This window comes from Dama dama, chromosome 5 (assembly GCF_033118175.1).
Source record: "Dama dama isolate Ldn47 chromosome 5, ASM3311817v1, whole genome shotgun sequence".
Classification (NCBI taxonomy): domain Eukaryota; kingdom Metazoa; phylum Chordata; class Mammalia; order Artiodactyla; family Cervidae; genus Dama; species Dama dama.
The window spans coordinates 10,867,649-10,887,042 of record NC_083685.1 but is presented as its reverse complement, the minus strand read 5'-3'; the positions used below and the strand labels follow the sequence as shown (position 1 = coordinate 10,887,042).

The 19,394-nt window shown below is 37.6% G+C and overlaps 1 protein-coding gene across 8 annotated transcripts in view; it reads left to right on the top strand.

Annotated features, from left to right (window-relative positions):
- Positions 1–19,394, top strand: part of TMEM116 (transmembrane protein 116) — a 51,756-nt gene that overhangs the window by 24,736 nt on the left and 7,626 nt on the right. For 5 of the 8 annotated variants that reach the window (XM_061141787.1, XM_061141786.1, XM_061141788.1 and 2 more), the window contains 7 exons: positions 796–900; positions 3,023–3,072; positions 4,176–4,259; positions 4,603–4,741; positions 6,728–6,872; positions 7,471–7,544; positions 8,301–9,902. In XM_061141787.1, the coding sequence (XP_060997770.1) occupies positions 796–900; positions 3,023–3,072; positions 4,176–4,259; positions 4,603–4,741; positions 6,728–6,872; positions 7,471–7,544; positions 8,301–8,507 (804 nt within the window). In that variant the 3' untranslated portion in view covers positions 8,508–9,902. Of the gene's footprint in view, positions 1–795; positions 901–3,022; positions 3,073–4,175; positions 4,260–4,602; positions 4,742–6,727; positions 6,873–7,426; positions 7,545–8,300; positions 9,903–17,455; positions 17,817–19,394 lie in introns of those variants that run through there. The other 3 variants (XR_009692818.1, XM_061141791.1, XM_061141790.1) reach the window with 3 other exon arrangements.

Genomic DNA, 19,394 nt, shown 5'->3' with positions numbered 1-19,394 from the left:
CTACTGATTTGTTGCAATCTTGTCAGCTCTTTGATGTTTTTAAAGATTAAAAAAATATTCATGTTTAGTTCTTTTGAATGGAAAGTTTGGTTCGGATAGCCTAGGCTTTCATTATTAGAAATGGAAATTCTTATGTCCTTTTCTTTATTTTTTAAAATTTTTATTGGAGTATAGTTGATTTACAATATTGTGTTAGTTTCAGGTATACAGCAAAGTGAATCTGTTATACGTAAACAAATATCCACTCTTTTTTTAGGTTCTTTTCCCATATAGGTCATTACAGAGTATTGAGTAGAGTTCCCTGTACTATTCAGTAAGTCCTTACTAGTTAACTATTTTGTATAGAGCAGTCTGTATAGGTCAATCCCAATCTCACAATTTATCCCTCCCCCACCCCTTATCCCCTGGTAAACTTGTTTATTTTCTACATCTGTGAGTTTACTTCTGTTTTGTAAAAAAATTCATTTGTACCCTTCTGATGTCCTTTTCAATTAAAAAATGAAATAGAAAAAGATTCTATGATATCCTCATAAAAATAGAACAGTTGAATGAGAGGAGGTGGATAATGTTGTGGTTCTTCTGAACAGTCAAAAGGATAAAATAAGGACGCTGGGACATATTTTAGGTAGGCCTGGGTTGAATTCTCAGACTTGGCCCAGTTTTGCATGATAGGGATGCTAGATGGTAAGTTACTAATAGACCAGTAGGTAGGATTCTTACAGTAGAAAATAATGAAATAAATTGAAAGAAGCCATAGTGGAACAGTTATGATCAGTTGTTTTGAATTTCATCTAGGTATTATACATCTCCTCATTTTTCTACACCATCAATTATATCTGGTATCTGTACAAAGAACTGAGGATGAAACCTAGCCAGAGTGCACAGAGGACATTTTCACTGGTAAGTTTTATTCAGAGCTGATAGTTAAGAACAGTATGCTAAAACAAATGCACATGTCCTTGACAAATAGTTTAGCACTTAGCACTGACTAGGTGAATTCATTGGAGTTGATAAAAGAGAAAACTCATGGAGTTTCCACTCTGTTGACATGATTTCTCTACTCTTTTGCCACCATCACCACCCCTGCCACCGCCACCACCACCACCAACAGGATTTGATTATAGGAAACATTATTTACAGTATTACCATTCCTGCCTGGTTCCTTTCAGTGAGGGAAATTCTTCTTGGCTCTATGCCAGTCCATCATTGTTAAAGAAGATCTTGGCGAGCAGGTAGGGAAAATGCCCAGCTAGCTAACATGGGATTTGGGTTGTGGGTATTGGAAAGGCAGAGTGTTGTGCTCTGAAGTATTTTGTTGGTTTATGTGGGTAACACATATTGGTTTGCAGAAGGGCAGAGGAATAAGTGCATGGTAATTAGAAAACAAGATGGATCCAGGAAGCAACCCGTTCCTTCTTTAATTCACAAAAGAGTTTTGGACACTGTCTAGCATTGCAGAAAGAGAAGAGAACACTTGGTAAATAAGTCAACATACCTGGATCCTTTTCTGTGTATGCATATCTTACATATATCACATAATTCACCTGTTTCAGGTGTACAATTCAGTGTTGTTTTTTTTTTTTAATTCAGTGGTTTTAAAAGTAAACTTACCAGGTTGTAAAATTATCATAAATCAGTTTCAGAATATTTTCTTTACTCCAGTAAAATCCTTCATGCATATTTACTGTTAATTTGTTTTCCATACCCTGCCCTGCCCTTGTTGTTCAGTCACTAAGTTGTGTTTGGCTCACCCGGCTCTAGGCAACCGCTAATACACTTTCTGTCTCTATAGATTTTCATTTTCTGGACATTTCATATAGATATTTTATATATCATACAAAATATTTTGATGTCTGGTTTATTTTATTTGGTATAATGCTTTTTAAATTCATTTATTGTATATAAGTAATTCATTCCTTTCTATTGCTGAATAGTATTCCATTGTATAGTACTCTTAGTTCCTTATTTCTGATTCTTTAAGTAAATCACTAGGTAATTTAGCAGAATACATTTTTATGTTGTTATCATTGTTCATTTCTTCAACTGTCTTTGTGTGTATTTTATCTTACTCAATGTTCTAGTCCTCTTATTTATGCCATATCCATTCTGTTGTGGCTTTTTGAAGGAGAATTTTTGTTCAAGAGCACCATGGAATAAATGAATCTAGAAAGCCTCCCAGCATATTTTTTCCAAAGCCTACAGTTCTAGAACAAATGAAAGTGGTATCCTATCATGCAATGATGAAACGCAGCAAATGTTTGTTGAATGAATAAATGGTATTATAGCATTGTGAAAAGAGCATTTGAAAGTAAATTGGGAAAAAAAAAAAAAAAAAGAAAATTGGGAGATCTGTCCTCTAAATCTATTTCTGTCATTATATCTCCTGTGCAACCTTGGGCACATCATCTTCCTTTCTTGGGCCTCAATTTTTCATCATAAAAATGAAGTGCTGGGGGACTTCCCTCATGGTCCAGTGGTTAAAAGTTCACCTTCCAATGCAGGGAACATGGGTTCCTGTCTTCTAGATAGATCTTATATTCAAGGTGCCTTTTTTGATTCTGTCTTATACTAACCATGGGCTGTTAATGGTTTCTGCTGGTCATCTTACACATAGACTTTTACTCCACGCATAAGGTCTGAACAGTTTACACATCCCTTGATCTAAAAGAGGAGAGGACTGAACAGTTATTAGAAGATGAAGATTTACTGTGTAATTTCATATTAGCCTTTCTTCTTAAGAGAATTTGTTGTGGTATCCAAATCTTATATTAAGCTACTTCCTGCAGGCCCTCTTTGTAGCTACTGGTGTATTTTTTAATATACAATAATACAGATAAAATTTTCTTTATGTTCAGTGCTAAGGAACTATTCATTTCATTTACTGTTTTATCAGATATTGCTTAACTGAAGCAAACCTGCTATTGGGAATTTTTGTGCTATCAAATAGTAAGTGATGACCTGGTCTTATTATAATATGATTGGCAATATCCTAAGACATTACTCATGTTTATTATTTTCATAGGTTATAGATTATACCTGCCGAATTGGTCAAATAGCCATCATTTTGTCCAGGTAAGATTTTTTTCCTTCCTAGCATGGTGTAGACTCATTATTCTTGGGTCCGGGTGGGAACAATTAAAAGGACAGAGCTCTTATTTCCGTTCATTCTGTCACTCCTTGGTCCTCACATAACTTTACTGAGTAGGAAGCAACAAATACGTAATCACTGATTCCATTTTCCCAGGTAAAATAGGCAAGCAGTTTGAAGTTACAGATTGGGTTTTAGCCCCAGTTCTGCAGTTAACTGTATGTGACCTTGAATGAATATTTTTCCTTTAAGTCTTTTGCCTTCTAATTCTTTTTCATATATCATGAAAGCTATAATAGATGATTTTCAAGAACTTATTCACCTTTATAACATTGGGTGAGACTCTTTTACTAAACTCAGAAAGGATCTGGATCTCACCTAAAGTGATGGTCACATTGAGTTGATTTTAGACGTTGTTCTCTTTTACTCCTGGATCTTTTCCAGTTATAGAAATCTGCATATATTAAGCTGGATAAATAACTGTTTGCCTAAGGCTGTGTTTTGGAAAAATTCTCAGGGAACGGACAGATCACACAGCTCTTTGGTAGATTTTTTCATTTCATTTTGACCCACTTGGTTTTTTAATCTGATGATGCAACTCCCTGGGTGCATGCTTAGTCACTCAGTCTTGTCCGACTATGACACCATGGACTGTAGGCTGCCAGGCTCCTCCATCCATAGAATTTTCCAAGCAAGAATACTGTAGTGGGTTGCCATTTTCTGCTCAGGGAACCTTCCCAACCTAGAAACTAAAGTCACATCTCTTATGTCTCCTGCCTTAGCAGATGGATTCTTTACTACTTTGCCACCTGGGAAGCCCACAGCTCCCAGAGACTCTCTGTGAAAATCTGTTAGGTTTTATTAACCTAGATATAAAATGCATTTCCTGCTTCATTTCACCAGGAACTTGAAAAGAAAGTATACTTAAAGTTTTTGAAGTATTTTTCTTGAAGAAATGAAATGTGTATGTTTTCATGGAGAGTGGGTAGGGTAATGGTATTGGGAGAAGGATAGGAGAATATTTTGCACAGGGAAAAAGGCATAAAAAAGTCTGAATATTAGGGTGATAATTTTTTTTTCCTCCCAGTCTGATACCTCTACTGTTGATGGTACCTGTATTCTGTTTGGGCAATGTCAGTGAATGTTTCCGCAACTTCAGCCAGAGCCACAGGTAAGTGAGGACCTAACCTATCATTTTCATGGTAGACTACACCTATTCTTTTCTATAAATTAAGATGGAAGAAGACTTTGTACATCCATGCTGGCCAGGGTACTTGTATTTTAAATGGGCTATGGATAGGGGCTATAGTCAAGGCTAAAAATACATTAAATAGAAATATGACATAAAATGACTAGATGAGAATGTTTCAGTGAGAAGGAACAAGGTATTATGGACAAGGCTTAGCTACATGATAAGTAAAAATTATATACTCATTAACTTTTGTTGCACCAAATGGCTATCTCTCTTGTCTTACACCTATAGCAACACTCCTGACCATTGATTCTCTTCCTAGGTGTATCCTGATGTACTCACCACCACCAGCCATGGCTGAGCTCCTGCCTTCTGCCAACACATCAGTCTGTAGCACACTTTATTTTTATGGGCTCATCATTTTCCTGGCCAGCTTTGTACTCAGCTTCTTTACCATTGTGGTACTGTACCTCCCTATCTGCCTTTATGGAAAGTGGGATGAGGTGGGGTGAGGTGGCGCAATATTTACGGGCCTGGGAAAGATGTGGTACAGAGGCACTTCTTATAGTCCTAGAACCAAGAAAGTGACTGGTACATATTGATAATTTAATTTCTTCCTCAGTCTTTGGTACTTCCCAAGGTCAAATGATGAGTGGGGAAAAGAGCCTATATTCATTAGGTGAGAATTATGCTCATTCTAGAACTAGTATGTGTTCCTGTGGATCCTCATGAAGGACAAGACCAGAAAACTAGTATGTGTCAAGTATATTCTTTATATAGTATGATTTTCTGGAGCACAGAAGATGTTCTTTGATTTAATTTTCCAAATAGAGTTTTCTTTTCTCCGTTCTTTATTGAATATAAATTTGCACTTATCCTATATCTAACTGAATTTAAAGTGCTTAATGGTTCATACAGTTACTAAATACTCCTTTGATATCATCAGAAGGATGGACAATTAAATAATCATCTGTGGGACAATATATTATTTATATATAGCTGCCTAGGGCAAAATCAGTAAGCAAGGAAATATGCCTTTTTATTTGCCAAATCTACTTTTCAATATCATTTCTCCTCTTTGCATGCTAGTTCAGGGATTACAAATTATGTTTGTAGACCAACTTTATCCCACAAATTTTTTTCTTTTTGCTAGCATACCTAGCATGTGTGAATGAAATGCAATAGTGGAGTATTTTCTTTGATAATTCAAAAAGAAGTTATGGAGGTAGCTTTGATCAAATCAGCAACTTTGTAAAGAAAGCACAGTGACTACTTCATGTTAAAATGGCCTTGATGGTTTTCACTTAGAACTGATTGACAAGAGAGACAGGTCTCCCAAAACATGGGACCCTGGGGATTCCTATTTGCTCCTTAAGAGTAACCCAGACTTCAGTGGACATTCAGAACTGGCATTCTGATTCTTTTTTAATCAGCAGATGGTGAACTGATTTCTACTAGACATAAATAATCTCAAATCAAGTTTCGTCCTCCTTTTGATTCCTGTGTCTCTGGGTAAAGGAAAATACATGACTGAACTTAAGGAATAGGGTTATTAACTTAGACAGTAGATCTGGATTATTTGAAAAAAGTTTCAGATTTGGTCACATTTTATTTTTTTGTTGTTTTACTTGTTTTAGTCACTAAAGTTGTGTCCAGCTCTTTTGCAATTCCATGGACTGTAGCCCCACCTAGGCTCCTTTGTCCATGGGATTTCCCAGGCAAGAATACTGGAATGGGTTGCCATTTCCTTCTCCAGGGAGATCTTCCCAACCCAGGGATAGAACCCGCGTCTCCTCCATTGGCAGGCAGATTCTTTACCACAGAGCCACCTGGAAAGCTCAGGTTTATTACCTAATTTACTCCCCCACAGAAAAGATATTTAACTGATTTATATTTATTTCGTTAACTAAAGCATATTCAAATTGCTCCCAATTGGAAGGGAAAAACAATGTTTTCCATCTAAAGATAGTAAGAAACTTCCTAAAACTGTTTTTGTTGGAAGCTGAGAATATTAAGCTCTGTCAAGTGCTAAAGTATTTATTTAAAAGGTATTAAGCTAGAACACTGTCTAACACAACCTCTAAGAAAGTGTTTTACAAGAGAATCTGGTTAGGTCTTAGTTTAACTTCCCATGCATATTGCAAGTAACCTCATTGAGAAAAATAAAAGCCTTAGGGTTGATGTAAATTTTACATATTGAACATGATAACCACAAGTTTGACTAATGTTTGTCCATTTCCCTGGCCAAGCAAAAGATCACTCTGGAGAATTTTCTCTCAAAAGAAAAAAAGAAAAACCTGATCTCAGATGGCAAAGACAATAATGATAAAAGGATGGTCTTTCCTGCTGTCAGATCCTAAGAGAAGGCTCTCTCCAAAATGACAGACTAGACAGGGAAGTTTTAGTAAGCGTTAGGCAGACTACTCACTGCTATAACCCATGTTTAGGTCTTACTCATTCAAGCCCAGACACTTTACAAGAAGTTTCTGAAATCGACTGGCTTTCTGGGGAGTGAACAGTGGGCAGTTATTCACATCATGGAGCTGCGAGTACGCTTCTACCCAGTGGCCTTCTTTTGCTGCTGGAGCCCAGGTGAGTATCTTAACTGAAAGATCTGGGCAGTGAAAAGGGTAATTGTTAGACTGTAATCAAGCAAAGTAGTTTCACCAAGAAGTTTGACTACAAATTCCTGTCCAGCATATAAAATTTACTTTGGTCCCACCCATATTTCCAGTTTTTCTCAACCACCTTAACTTCTTTTCCTTCTTATGTTTTTAGAAATTGAGATAATTAGACGTGAAATAATATGAGAGGAAATGTCATGACAGAACTCAGAGATATTAACACCTGCCCTTCCTACTATACAGAGTTATAATGTGAGGATCAGATTTGATAATGTTTATGAAAAGGCTTGATAAACATAAGTTAAAAATTGTAACTTAAGTCCTTCCTATAGTATGTCTTGCTTCCATTACTACTCTTAATAATCTGCAGTTTAATCACTGAGGAATAGCAGTGGAGACCTGCTATTGGAGGAGACCAGAAGCCAGTGGTTTATATAACTGGTTAATCTCACTGCTAGTCTTCATTATGCCTATCATTCTCACAGTGCTTAAGTGTTTATACTGAAAAAAATTTATGCGCAGGTACCCAGAATTGGCAACAAGATCTGTGCTTCATGTTTTCACAGCTGTCATTCTGATGATCATAAAACTGACAAAACTACAGGACACCAAACTTCATATGGCCCTCTATGTTCTCCAGGTAACATCTTCACAAAAACACCCAGCATGTCTGTTCTTACACTTTCTTATCCTGTTCTCTTACATTGCCAAAATTCAGTAAGCACATTTTTCCCCCCTTAGGGTATTTCTTTTTACATTGCAAGAGAAAAATGTATTATTTACATTCAATCCTGAAAAATGTGAAAATTTCCTCATTGATGACGTAGATATCTTTATGAAAGTGCTGCCATGAATTTCAGAGCTTGTGTGTCTCTAGCCAATTTCATTTTATTGATGTGTTTTTTTAGGGGATGGGTAACAAAAGACAATCTCTACCAGGTAATGTTCTTATGAAACACTAATAGTGACATGATTGTCTCTCATCCAGAGTGAAATGAATAGATAAATTAGCTGTTCTAGGTGAACAGAGAGAAAGAAATAAAGAAAAGAATGATTCTTTCCCTCCTTGTCAGATTTAAGTAGGTTTTTTGGGCTCTCAAACTATGCTGCTTGGCAGTTTCCTCAAGCGTAACCCAGGAAATGGGGCAATAAGGTGGGACATTGAAACCACTTCATTGTCTGTATGTATATAGTAAGAAATATGACTAACTCTCATGACAATGAACAGTGTGAAAAGTGAGTTCAGGAAGAGATGAAAAATGGTTTTTAAAAACAACACCAAATCTTGATTTTTGAAGTGAATATAACAATGATTTATAAATAAGAGGAATGGAACTCTTCCCCAAATCTCTGAAAACCTGAAGGATGGGCTCCATCACCCCTTCATCTCCTCCAGGCTCTAACAACATCATCTCAGGGTCTGCTCAACTGTGGAGTATATGGCTGGACACAGTACAAGTTCTACCAACTAAAGCAAGAAGCTCGGCGTGATGCAGACACACAGACACCATTATTATGCTCACAGAAAAGAGTCTATTGCAGGGGCCTAGATCCGCTGGAGTCAACTCTTGCTTTTGCTACTAGCACCTCTACCATTCTTTGAAACTATAAAACTAGAACATCCAGAACTGGAATTATTCTGCACTAATGGTTTGGGCAGAGTGTTTGAGGCCAACATCTTCAGTCTTTTCTAACCATGCCTTAAGCTATAGAAGTGAAAGAGAATATAGTACCATGATTAGTAGCTACTCTAGTTGAAGTGGGTGGAATCTATCTATTATTCTTAGATGCACAGATTAAGTCACTGTTCAGGGAGATGAAGCTACTTGCCACCTAAGAGATACACTCATATTACTTGAATAGATATTAGATTTGTGGAGTCTCTTCTGGAAAAAAATAAATTCCAAGTTATTATTAGTTATTATTTATACAGAGTATTTCCAGGCCCTCTACTGTGGTTGTGGGAGAAGCAGTGTGGCATGTAACAACTTTCTTAGATATTTACATTGCTCTTCCTTCCATTGTACAAAGGAAGTCCTGGTTTTACATTCTTTGAACAGAGTTTTGGAAATTCAGAAAAAGCAAGGACAGAAGGTGTCAAAAAATTGAAAGGGAGATCCTCAGACACTCCACATCCTAGTCTCGTATATATTCCATGCTGTTCTAGGTATTAACAACAGAAACCATTCCCTTCTAGAAAGTTAAGGCCAGTCTTTTGAAGTTACAGTGGATAATAAGATTTAAGAGAAATCAGGATTAAAACTGAATCAAAAACTTCTCAATTTACATTTATAAGCAGAAATCCTAGGTTGTAGGTTTCATAGTGCTTGGATGTAGAATTAGATTGAACATTATGAACTTGCCATTTTTGTAGGTTAAAGTGGTCTAATGTCATCTATTTTACATGGTTCAACCTGACTGGAAGTGCTAAATATATGTTTATTGAATAAATGAATAAATAGGTGAATGAATGACTAACAAGTAGAATTGAACTTTTGGGAAAGAAAAGACTCCCACACTGAAGAGGCCTGTTCATGGGTAGGAATGTTTAATGTTTCTTCCTCTTTAGTCACGTAACAAATAATGTTTGGTCTCTCCAGTTGTCATGAGCAAAGCCAAACCAGGGCCAGGGCATCAGATGCTGTGATGCCTAAACAAAGGGGAAAGCCAAATGGACAAAAACTAGAACAATAATCAACTAAAACATCTGGAATATTTATTAAATCAGATACTTTTCGCCTAATATATTTCCTTGGCCTGTGCAATATTGTTAAGATTAAAGAAAATTGACAGAGTAGATTATAAAGGGAGATAAAACAGTATACAATATATTAGAAATATATTAGATAATATGTTAGAAATCAGTCCTGAATATTCATTGGAAGGACTGATGCTGAAGCTGAAACTCCAGCACTTTGGCCACCTGATGCGAAGAACTGATTCATTAGAAAAGACCATGATGCTGGGAAAGATTGAAGGCAGGAGGAGAAGAGGACAACAGAGGATGAGATGGTTGGATGGCATCACTGACTCAATGGACATGAGTTTGAGCAAGCCCCAGGAGTTGGTGATGGACAGCAAAGCCTGGTGTGCTGCAGTCCATGGGGTCGCAAAGAGTCAGACACGGCTAAGCAACTGAACTGAACTGAAGACAGTATACTCTGAAAAGTAAGTACCAGAGATCTTTCCAAAGGAATTCTCAACAGAAATGTTGTTCAGTTGCTAAGTCATGTCTGACTTTTTGCAATCCCATGAACTGCAGCATGCCAGGCTTCCCTGTCCTTTACTATCTCCGAGAGTTTGCTCAAACTCATGTCCATTGAGTTGGTGATGCCATCCAACCAATAGAAATGTTAGGGAACTCAATAACAGCTCTTTAGGTTTTAGGCCATGAGCTTCAGCCTTTCTAAGGATGGTAACCTGACCTCATTCTATCAAGATATATTGAGGCCTCTCAGGGTGTGTAGCACAGATTTTTGGGTAGCACAGAATGAGAAGGATACCTCACCTAGAGAGCTGCCTTCACTTCTTTTAATTTAAAAACTAGTAAGAATTCAGTGTATAGAAAGACAGATGGAAACAAAAATTCTCCTTTCGATAGGCCTTGAGGGATACCTGAAATAAGGAGCCCATTTCTTAAAAAGTCCTTCATAAGGCTTTATTTCCAAAAAGAAGATAATTATCGAATGTCTGTCAGGTTTGTTTATCTTCTCTGATGAATTTTTTGCATTGACACTGGTCTTGGATATTCTATAGATGTAGCAAGCAAAAAGATAGTAGGAATGAAAAATAATATAAGGTTAGGAAAGATTAGGATTATAAGCTCTTCATTATACTGAGAGTAGGAGGGCCACTATTCAAACTACCTCTCTCGCCCTTGAATTCACATGTAGGAGGGGCATAGACATAGATACAGTGGCAGTTCTTAAAATTTCTGCGAACACCCCTCCCGTGACTCTGATACTTGTCTAGGTTGCAGTCCTAGTGGGATACAGTGATATCTATGCAGCTTTGATTAATACAGATCTTTCTTGGACCACATGTTATATCATCCTTCACCTTCCGCTCATTAGCCCTGTCTGTGGCTTCAAAAATCTCTGTATTGCACCACCACATGTCCTGCGTGGGGAAATGGGTAAGTGTTTGAGGTTTTTTTCAATGCATGAGAGTCTTTGGAAATTTTCACATAGGCACCTCCCACATTTTACATCTTTGGTGTTGCACTGGCTGAAGACTTCACTGCCACAGTTCCAAAACCTGTCTCCCTTGGTATTCATTCACATTAGCGACTTTCCTGGGCAACCTTTGTACCCCTTTCAAAGATTTTAACACAGAGATTCTCTAGGCTTCAACCCTGGCCTTGCCAACAATAACCTTGTTCCTTGTAAAGGGTGCCATTTTGCTTGTAGATATCTGTGTGGCACCACTTGGGGTGCCATTACAGTATTCTGGGAGGTCATGCTCATCCACACTGAGGTGGCAGGGTGTTGTTGTCTTTAGAGAGTTGTGGTTTTTGCAGCAAGATCCAAATGCAAAATCTGAACCCTTCTTCAGCTGGCATGAGGGCAGACAACAGTGATTCTTTTGAAGAACACTGCCATGGTCACATTCTTCTCCCTTATCTACTGTCTTTTCCCCATAGTATGGCTTTCAAAAGAAGCTTTGGGCCTCAGATTTATTAAATAGGCAGCCCTTTCTGTGCAACAACTTGCGGAAATAGGGAAGCTGCAGTAGCTGAAGCTCATATCTACAGTAATAAATTCATGGGCTGTATAGAGATTCTGGCCATGGAATTTGCAGACCACATGGTCATGCTTCATTCCCAAGTGATGGCCAACCTCATGAGCTATGAAAAATGTGAAGTTTGATGTATCTTTTTGAAAGAAAGATTCATCAAGGTTGCATTCTTGGCAGTGCAGATACCACAGAAATAAATGCATGGCCCTGGTAATTCCCAAAACTTTAGCCAGTAGTCATATGAGCAGCATCATGTTCACTTCTCCCAAGAGATGCCAGTTTCTCTAGTGGTTAAAACTTTTAAGTGTTTCCTACAAATTTAGGAAGATTTGCACAATGGTTTTTTTTCTGTCCATATCTCTGACATAGAAAGTACCACTTTCATGTTATATCCTGGTGTACCTGTTGACCAGTGGAGAAGGAAATGGCAACCCAATCCAGTATTCTTGCCTGGAGAATCCCATGGACAGAGGAGCCTGGCAGGCTTTTAGTCCATGGGGTCTCAAGAGTCAGATACGACTTAGTGACTAAACCACCACCACCACCTATTGACCAGAGCATGGAATCTGTTAACATCTTTGGGATCTTGGTAACTTACTATTCCCGCATTTGGAATCACGGTCAACCACAGTCAACTTGAACATACTTGGGAAGTGGCCACATATAAGGCATAGGAACTGAGGAAGTCCTGTTCTGCTCTGAAATTGTGAAATGCTTAAGAGTTCCTCTTGTTTTTCTTCACGGATTACACAAGACTAACCTGAGTTTAAAGATATGCCATAAACCATATGCTGAGGAAGACAGTGCCATATAAGGTCAGGATTCCCTTTTGACCTGAGTAAGGGCTGATTATCACAAAAGAATCCAGGTCATCCTCTGAATACTCAGTCATCCTGAATAAAAGCAAGATTAGTTTCCCATTTTGACATGTATGAAGAGGGAACTTGTGTAAAACAGAAACAAGTAATCCTTTTGCTTCAAACTGATAATAATATGTCATTTCCCTTGTTTGGGCAGGACTTTGTACACTTTTTCTGCTGCTGCTTCTTCTCCTCTGAATATCTTCTTCTCCTCTGATCCTGATGATTCCTAGGAAAGACTTTTATAACAAAGAGATTCCCACTACAGTGCATCCCTGGAAGAACAGTCAGAATTACCAGTCAAGTGACACTAGGCTTAATACGGGAAGGGCCCATTCTCAAATGCCCTGAATGGGATTCCTAAAAGAGAAATCACTCCAAAACTTAACCCATTATCACCTGATTTCATAGAAGAAAGGATAGGAGGCAGGCAAAGTAACAAACTGAGGTCATCATTATCATGGCCCGGGTGAAACAGCAAATTGATTGTGAGTTGATTTCCCTGGGACACAATTATTTGTCAGTGACAACAGTTGTTTGGACAAAGATTAAAACTATGCTGCCTACAAGAATAGCTGCTCCACCCTCAGAGTGCTGCATGATGACACCCACCTTTTGTCTATGTCACTTCCTATTCCTCTTGAGCTCTCGCTCTTTAGGGGTGTCCTCACTTTGTAACCACCCTCAAAAAACAGCAGTTGTAGTACTCTTTAGCCGAGTTCCTGCTGTCTTCATAGAAGGGCATATCAAGGAGAGGAAACTTAGACGTCCAGCCACTACAGTGGTAACAGATCAGGCCCTAAGAAAAGAAAAATATATAACCTCTTCCCTCAGTCCTAGTTTCTGTGGAACAGCCTTCTCCTCCTGTCATCTAGTACGCTTTTGAATTATTGACACTGTAAAGTTTCCAGAGCAGGGGTTTGTGGATTTCTGAGTAAGCCACTGGCCTCTGCTGTTTAATGCTGTTTACACCATTCTCTACTCTCTATTTTATAGCCCATTTCAAACCTCCAGTCCTTTTCCTTTTTTTACATTATTCACAATATGTTTGTTTATTTGGTCAATCCTAGAATGCATGTGGAGTATTTTTAGAGTAACTAACCCAGGCCTCTGTGAAAAGGAAGTCTATCAACTGGAGAACAGAGTTTATGTTCAGTTCCTTTATCTTTAGCCTTACATATGAGGTCAAAATAATGTTTCCCAGAATTATTTAGATTGGTACTGTTTTATCCAGACCTATTTAGTGTGGTCATATTATTCATTTCTATTATAGTTAAGGCCATATGTTACTATTTGTATTTCATTCTGATTTGCTCCCACATTTTGGATGATGCTTATTATTTAGGGGGAGTATGTGAAATGTTACCATGATTCTAAAAGTCAGTGTGTGCTACGTTGCTTCAGTTGTGTCTGACTCTTTGCGACACTATGGACTATAGCCTGCCAGGTTCCTTTGTCCATGGGATTCTTCAGGCAAAAACACTGGAGTGCGTTGCAATGCTCTCCTCCAAGGGATCTTCCCAACCCAGGGATCGAACCCACGTCTCTTAGATTTCATGCATTGGCAAGTGAGTTCTTTACCACTAGTGCCACCTACTATACCAAAAAAGTGTACATCTCCTTGAGCCTTTAATCTGTTCCCATGTCCTCATTCTTTCGACTCAGTTTTCAGTCATCAGTCTCAATAGCACTTGGTTTATTTTTCCTGTATTTCTTTCTGCACAAATAAGCAGATACATGTGTATTTCCTTATATTCTCCTTTTTCATATGTAAACGTAGCATAACATTTTCTACTTTCCTTTCTAAACTTAAAGATATAGCTTGTAAATCACTCATATCAGTTTATAAAAAATCTTCCTCATTCTCTTTTTTATAATTGCGTAGTATTTAGATTATGAATGTACCATAATTTATTCAGTCACTCTCCTATATGTGGGCTTTTAGGTTGTTTATTTTGAAATTATACACTATCATCAGCAAATAATGTTGCACATATTTTTTTTGTGGAAGAATACTCCTAGAAATGAGAAGATAGTGCTCATACTAATTACATTTGTAGCTTGTCTGATATTCCCAAATATATGAAGGGAACTTCAGAAGCTTTTTGCCACTTTTAATTCCCACTAGCAATGTATTAGAATGCCTGTTTCTCCAAAATCTAAGCAACAGAATATATCGCAATATATCAGTTCACCAAACTGATAGAGTTTAAGATGTCAGTATTGTTTAACTTTTACTTTTTCTAATTTTGAGTGAATTTAAATGTCTAATATGTTTAAAAGCCATTTTTTTATCTTTTAATAATTGTTATTATTTTTTTCCTATCAAGCTCTTGGTATTTTTTTCTCCTCAGTTTTCTCCCTGTAGCTTTATTGAAGTATAATTCACAAATAAAATTTTATATATTTGAAGTGTACAACATGATTTGATGTATGTATAATTGTGAAACATTTATTGTGAATATAAATTTTATAAAAGATAATAAATAGAATAGTTTAAATAATTTGGGGAATGAATCATGTGGGAGGAACCACTCTACTGAGTTTCAAGACTGTGTGGTATTGGTGATGGGATAGACACATAGATCAATGGAACAGAATAAAGAATTCAGAAATAGAGAACCCATGTGTATGGTCATCTGATTTTTGACAAAAGGGGAAAAGCAATTCTGTGGAGGGAGAATAGTCTTTTCAACAAATTTTGCTGGAAAATTGGACATACGTGGACAAAAAAGAGGAACTTTAACCTAAACCTAAAACTTCATACAAAAATCATGTCAAAATGGATCATAGATATAAATGTAAAATATAAAACTTTTTAGAAGAAAACATAGTGTATATTTTGGATCTAAGACTCGCTGAAGAATTCTTAAACATGGCACCAAAAGCATGCATAAAATCTTAAAATCCATAAATTGGACCTAATCAAAGTAAAAGTTTTTGTCAAGAACCTTAAGTTGAGACAGAGGCACGATGGCAGAGTAGAAGGATGTGAGCTCACCACTTCTTATGAAAACACCAAATCACAACTAACTACTGAACAACCACCAACAAAAATTGCTGGAACCTACCAGAAATGATCCCTTACATCCAAAGACAAAGAGGCCACAAATGAGATGGTGAAGGTGAAGTGAAGTGAAGTTGCTCAGCCTTGTCTGACTCTTTGCGACCCCACAGACTGTGGCCTACCAGGCTTCTCCGTCCATGGGATTTTCCAGGCAGTGAGATGGTAGGAGGAGTGCAATCATGATAAAATCAAATCCCATACCCACCAGGTGGGCAGCTCACGAGCTAGAAAATATACCACAGAAGTTCTCCCACAGGAATGAAAATGTTGAGCCCCATGTGAGGCTCCCCTGACTGGATGTCTGGCAACAGGAGGAGGAAGCCCCAGAAAATCTGGCTTTGAAGGCCAGTGAAGCTTGATTACAGGAATTCCACAGGATTGGGGGAAACAAAAACTCCGCTCTTGGAGGGCACATACAAGGTCTTATGTGCACCAGGACCCAAGGAATAAAGCAGGGACCTCAAAAGAAAGTGTTGCTGAAGTTCCAATACGTTGGCCACCTGATGAAAAGAGCCAATGCACTGGAACTTCCCACAGCAACTTCCCACTGTTGCTGAGAAAGATTGAGGGCAGTAGAAGAGGGTGACAGAGGTTGAGATGGTTAGTTAGCATCACCGACTCAGTGGACATGCATTTGAACACACTCCAGGTGGTAGTGGAGGACAGAGGAGCCGGGTGTGCTATAGTTCGTGGGGTTGTAAAGGGTAGAGCACGACTTAGCTGAACAAAACAACATAAAAGACTGGGCTAGGTTTACCTGCTACTAAAGGAGGATATCCTGCGGAGACAGAGTGGGGGGTGGCTGTGACTCACGTCCTGCTGCTCCCTGGGGAGAGAAAAAGGTGGGAAAGGCACTGAGAGTCTCTGGCCAGAGTTATTGGTGGAGATCTTGTCCTGTATTTGGCCAGTCTGTGAAGACTGAGAGAGGTACCTGGTTTATCTGAAACACAGAAACCAACAGAGAAAGTTAAAGAAATGAAGAATCAGGCAAACATGTTCCACATAAAGGAACAAGATCTCCAGAAACTGACCCTAATGAAATGGAGGTATAGTATTTACCTGATAGAGAATCCAAAATAACTTATGAAAATGCTCACTGAAGTCAAAGAGAACAGCACATGAACAAAGAGAGAATTTCAACAGGGAGGTGGAAGATACTAAAAAGTCACTAGTTATTTTAAAACTTTAATGGGAATACAAAGATACTACATTGTTATTGTTGTTCATTCAGAAAGTCATGACTCTTTGTGACCCCAGGGGCTAGCTAAGTAACTAACTAACCCCATGGACTCCATAACTAAGTCATGAAACTTAAGAACACAATAATTAAACTGAAAAAACAAAAGTCAATAGAAGTGTTCAACATTAGACTAGGTCAAGCAGAAGAAAGGATCAGTGAACTCAAAGACAGCACTGGAAGTAATTCAGGCAGAGAAGGAAAAAGGAAGAATGAAAAACAGTGAAGAAAACTTAAGGATTTTATGCAGTATCATCAAGCCAACCAGTATACACATTTTAGGAGTTCTAATTGGAACAGAGAAAATAAGACCAAACAGCTTGTTAAAAAATTTGAAAATTTCCCAAATGTAGAGAAGCAAATGGCTATACATATCCACAAACACTAGAGATCACCAAGCAAGATGAATCTGAAGATAATTCACACTGAGATGCATATAAACAAATTGTCTAAAGTCAAAGAGTGAACTTTGAAAGAGGCTATAGAAAATTGACTACTCACAATTTTTCTTTGTAAAGAAATGTCCAAAAATTCTCATTAATTTTTCCAGCAAAAACCTTATAGGCCAGAATGGTATTAAAAAGATATTAGCGTTCCCTTGTTCACTGTGACCAAGATTCACAACAAGATAATGTTTTTTTTTTCAACAGATACAGAAAATGTGATATATATCATACTATTGAGGCTTAAAAAATAAAGATATCCTGCAACATGTGACAACATGGATGAAACTTGAGGATGTTATGCTGGGTCAAATAGACCAGTCATAGAAATACAAATACCTCATCATTCTGTTTACATGAGGTATCTAAATTAGTCAAATTTATAGAATCTGAGAGTTGAATGGTGATTGCCATAGAGTAGGGATATGGTGAAATGATGCTTTACCCACGAATGATATAAAGTTTCAGCTCTGCAAGATTAATAAATTCTACAGATCTGCTCTACAGCATTGTACCTAGAGTCAACAATACTGTATTACACACTTAACATTTTGTTAAGAATTGTTGTATTCTTGCCACAATAAGAAATGAGTAAGTTAGAAATGTATAATATGGGTACAGAAGATTTTAAGTTATATAAGACTATTTGTGCAACTCCTTCATTATTAAATTTTAAAATCTAAAGGAAAATATGAAAAATTCTTTGTGGAGGTAATATCATCTTAATTCCCTAACTAGATAGAGCTGGCATTTTTGAAAAGTCAGAAATAAACTTCACTTTTTCTGGATGTAGGTTAAAACAATTTTAAGAGATGTTAGAAATAAAATCTTGTACAATATTCAAGGCAAACACCATGCTAAAAAAAGTTTATGCCAGAAACATGAGTTTAGCATTAAGAAATATATTCTCATAATTCATCACATCACAAACTAAAAGAGAAATAAAATGAACATATGAGTACATGCCTAAAAGTTGTTAAAAGTCACTAGCTATTCATGTTTTAAAACTTTAATGGGAATACAAAAATCCTACATTGTTATTGTTGTCCAGTCGCTAAGTCGTGTCAGACTCTTTGCAATCCCTTGGAGTGCAGCCATGGGCTTCCCTGTCCTTCACTATCTCCTGGAGTTTTCCCAAACTCATGTCCATTGGGTCAGCAATGCTATTTAATCATTTCATCCTCTGTTGCCCTCTTCTGCCATCAGTCTTTCCCAGCATTAGGGCCTTTTCAAGTAACTCGGCTCTTCACATCAGGTGGCCAAAGTATTGGAGCTTCAGCTTCAACATCAATCCTTCCAAAGAATATTCAGGGTTGTTTTCCTTTAGGTTTGACTGGTTTATCTCCTTGCAGTCCAAGGAACTCTTAAGATTCTTTTCTAGCACCACAATTCAAAAGCATCAATTCTTCAGCTCTCAGCCTTCCTTATGGTCCAACTCTCACATCCATATATGACTACTGGAAAAACCATGGCTTTGACTATACGGACCTTTGTCAGCAAAGTAATGTCTCTGCCTTTTAATACGTTGTCTAGGTTTGTCATAGCTTTCCTTCCAAGGAGCAAGCATCTTTGAATATCATGGCTACAGTCACCATCTGCAGTGATTTTGGAGCCCAAGAAAATAAAATCTGTCGCTGTTTCCCCCATTTCCCCTTCTGTTTGCCATGGAGTGATGGGACTGGTGCCATGATCTTCATTTTATGAATGTTAGGTTTTAAGCCAGCTCTTTCACTCTCCTCTTTCATCTTCATCAAGAAGCTCTTTAATTCCTCTTCACTTTCTGCCATTAGAGTGGTATCATCTGTATATCTGAGGTTGTTTCTCCTGGCAATCTTTCTTCCATCTTGTGATTCATCCAGTGTGACATTTCACACGATGTACTCTACATATAAATTAAATAAGCAGGATGACAATATACGGCCTCATCTTACTCCTTTCCCAATTTTGAACTGGTTCATTTTTCCATGGTCAGTTCTAACTTGTTTCTTGACCTGCATGTGGGTTTCTCAGGAGATAGGTAAGGTATTCTGGTATTCCCATCTCTTTTTAGAATTTTCCACAGTTTGTTTTGATTCACACGGTCAATGAAGCAGAAGTAATATGTTTCTCTGCAATTCCTTTTATGATCCAACAAATGTTGGCAACT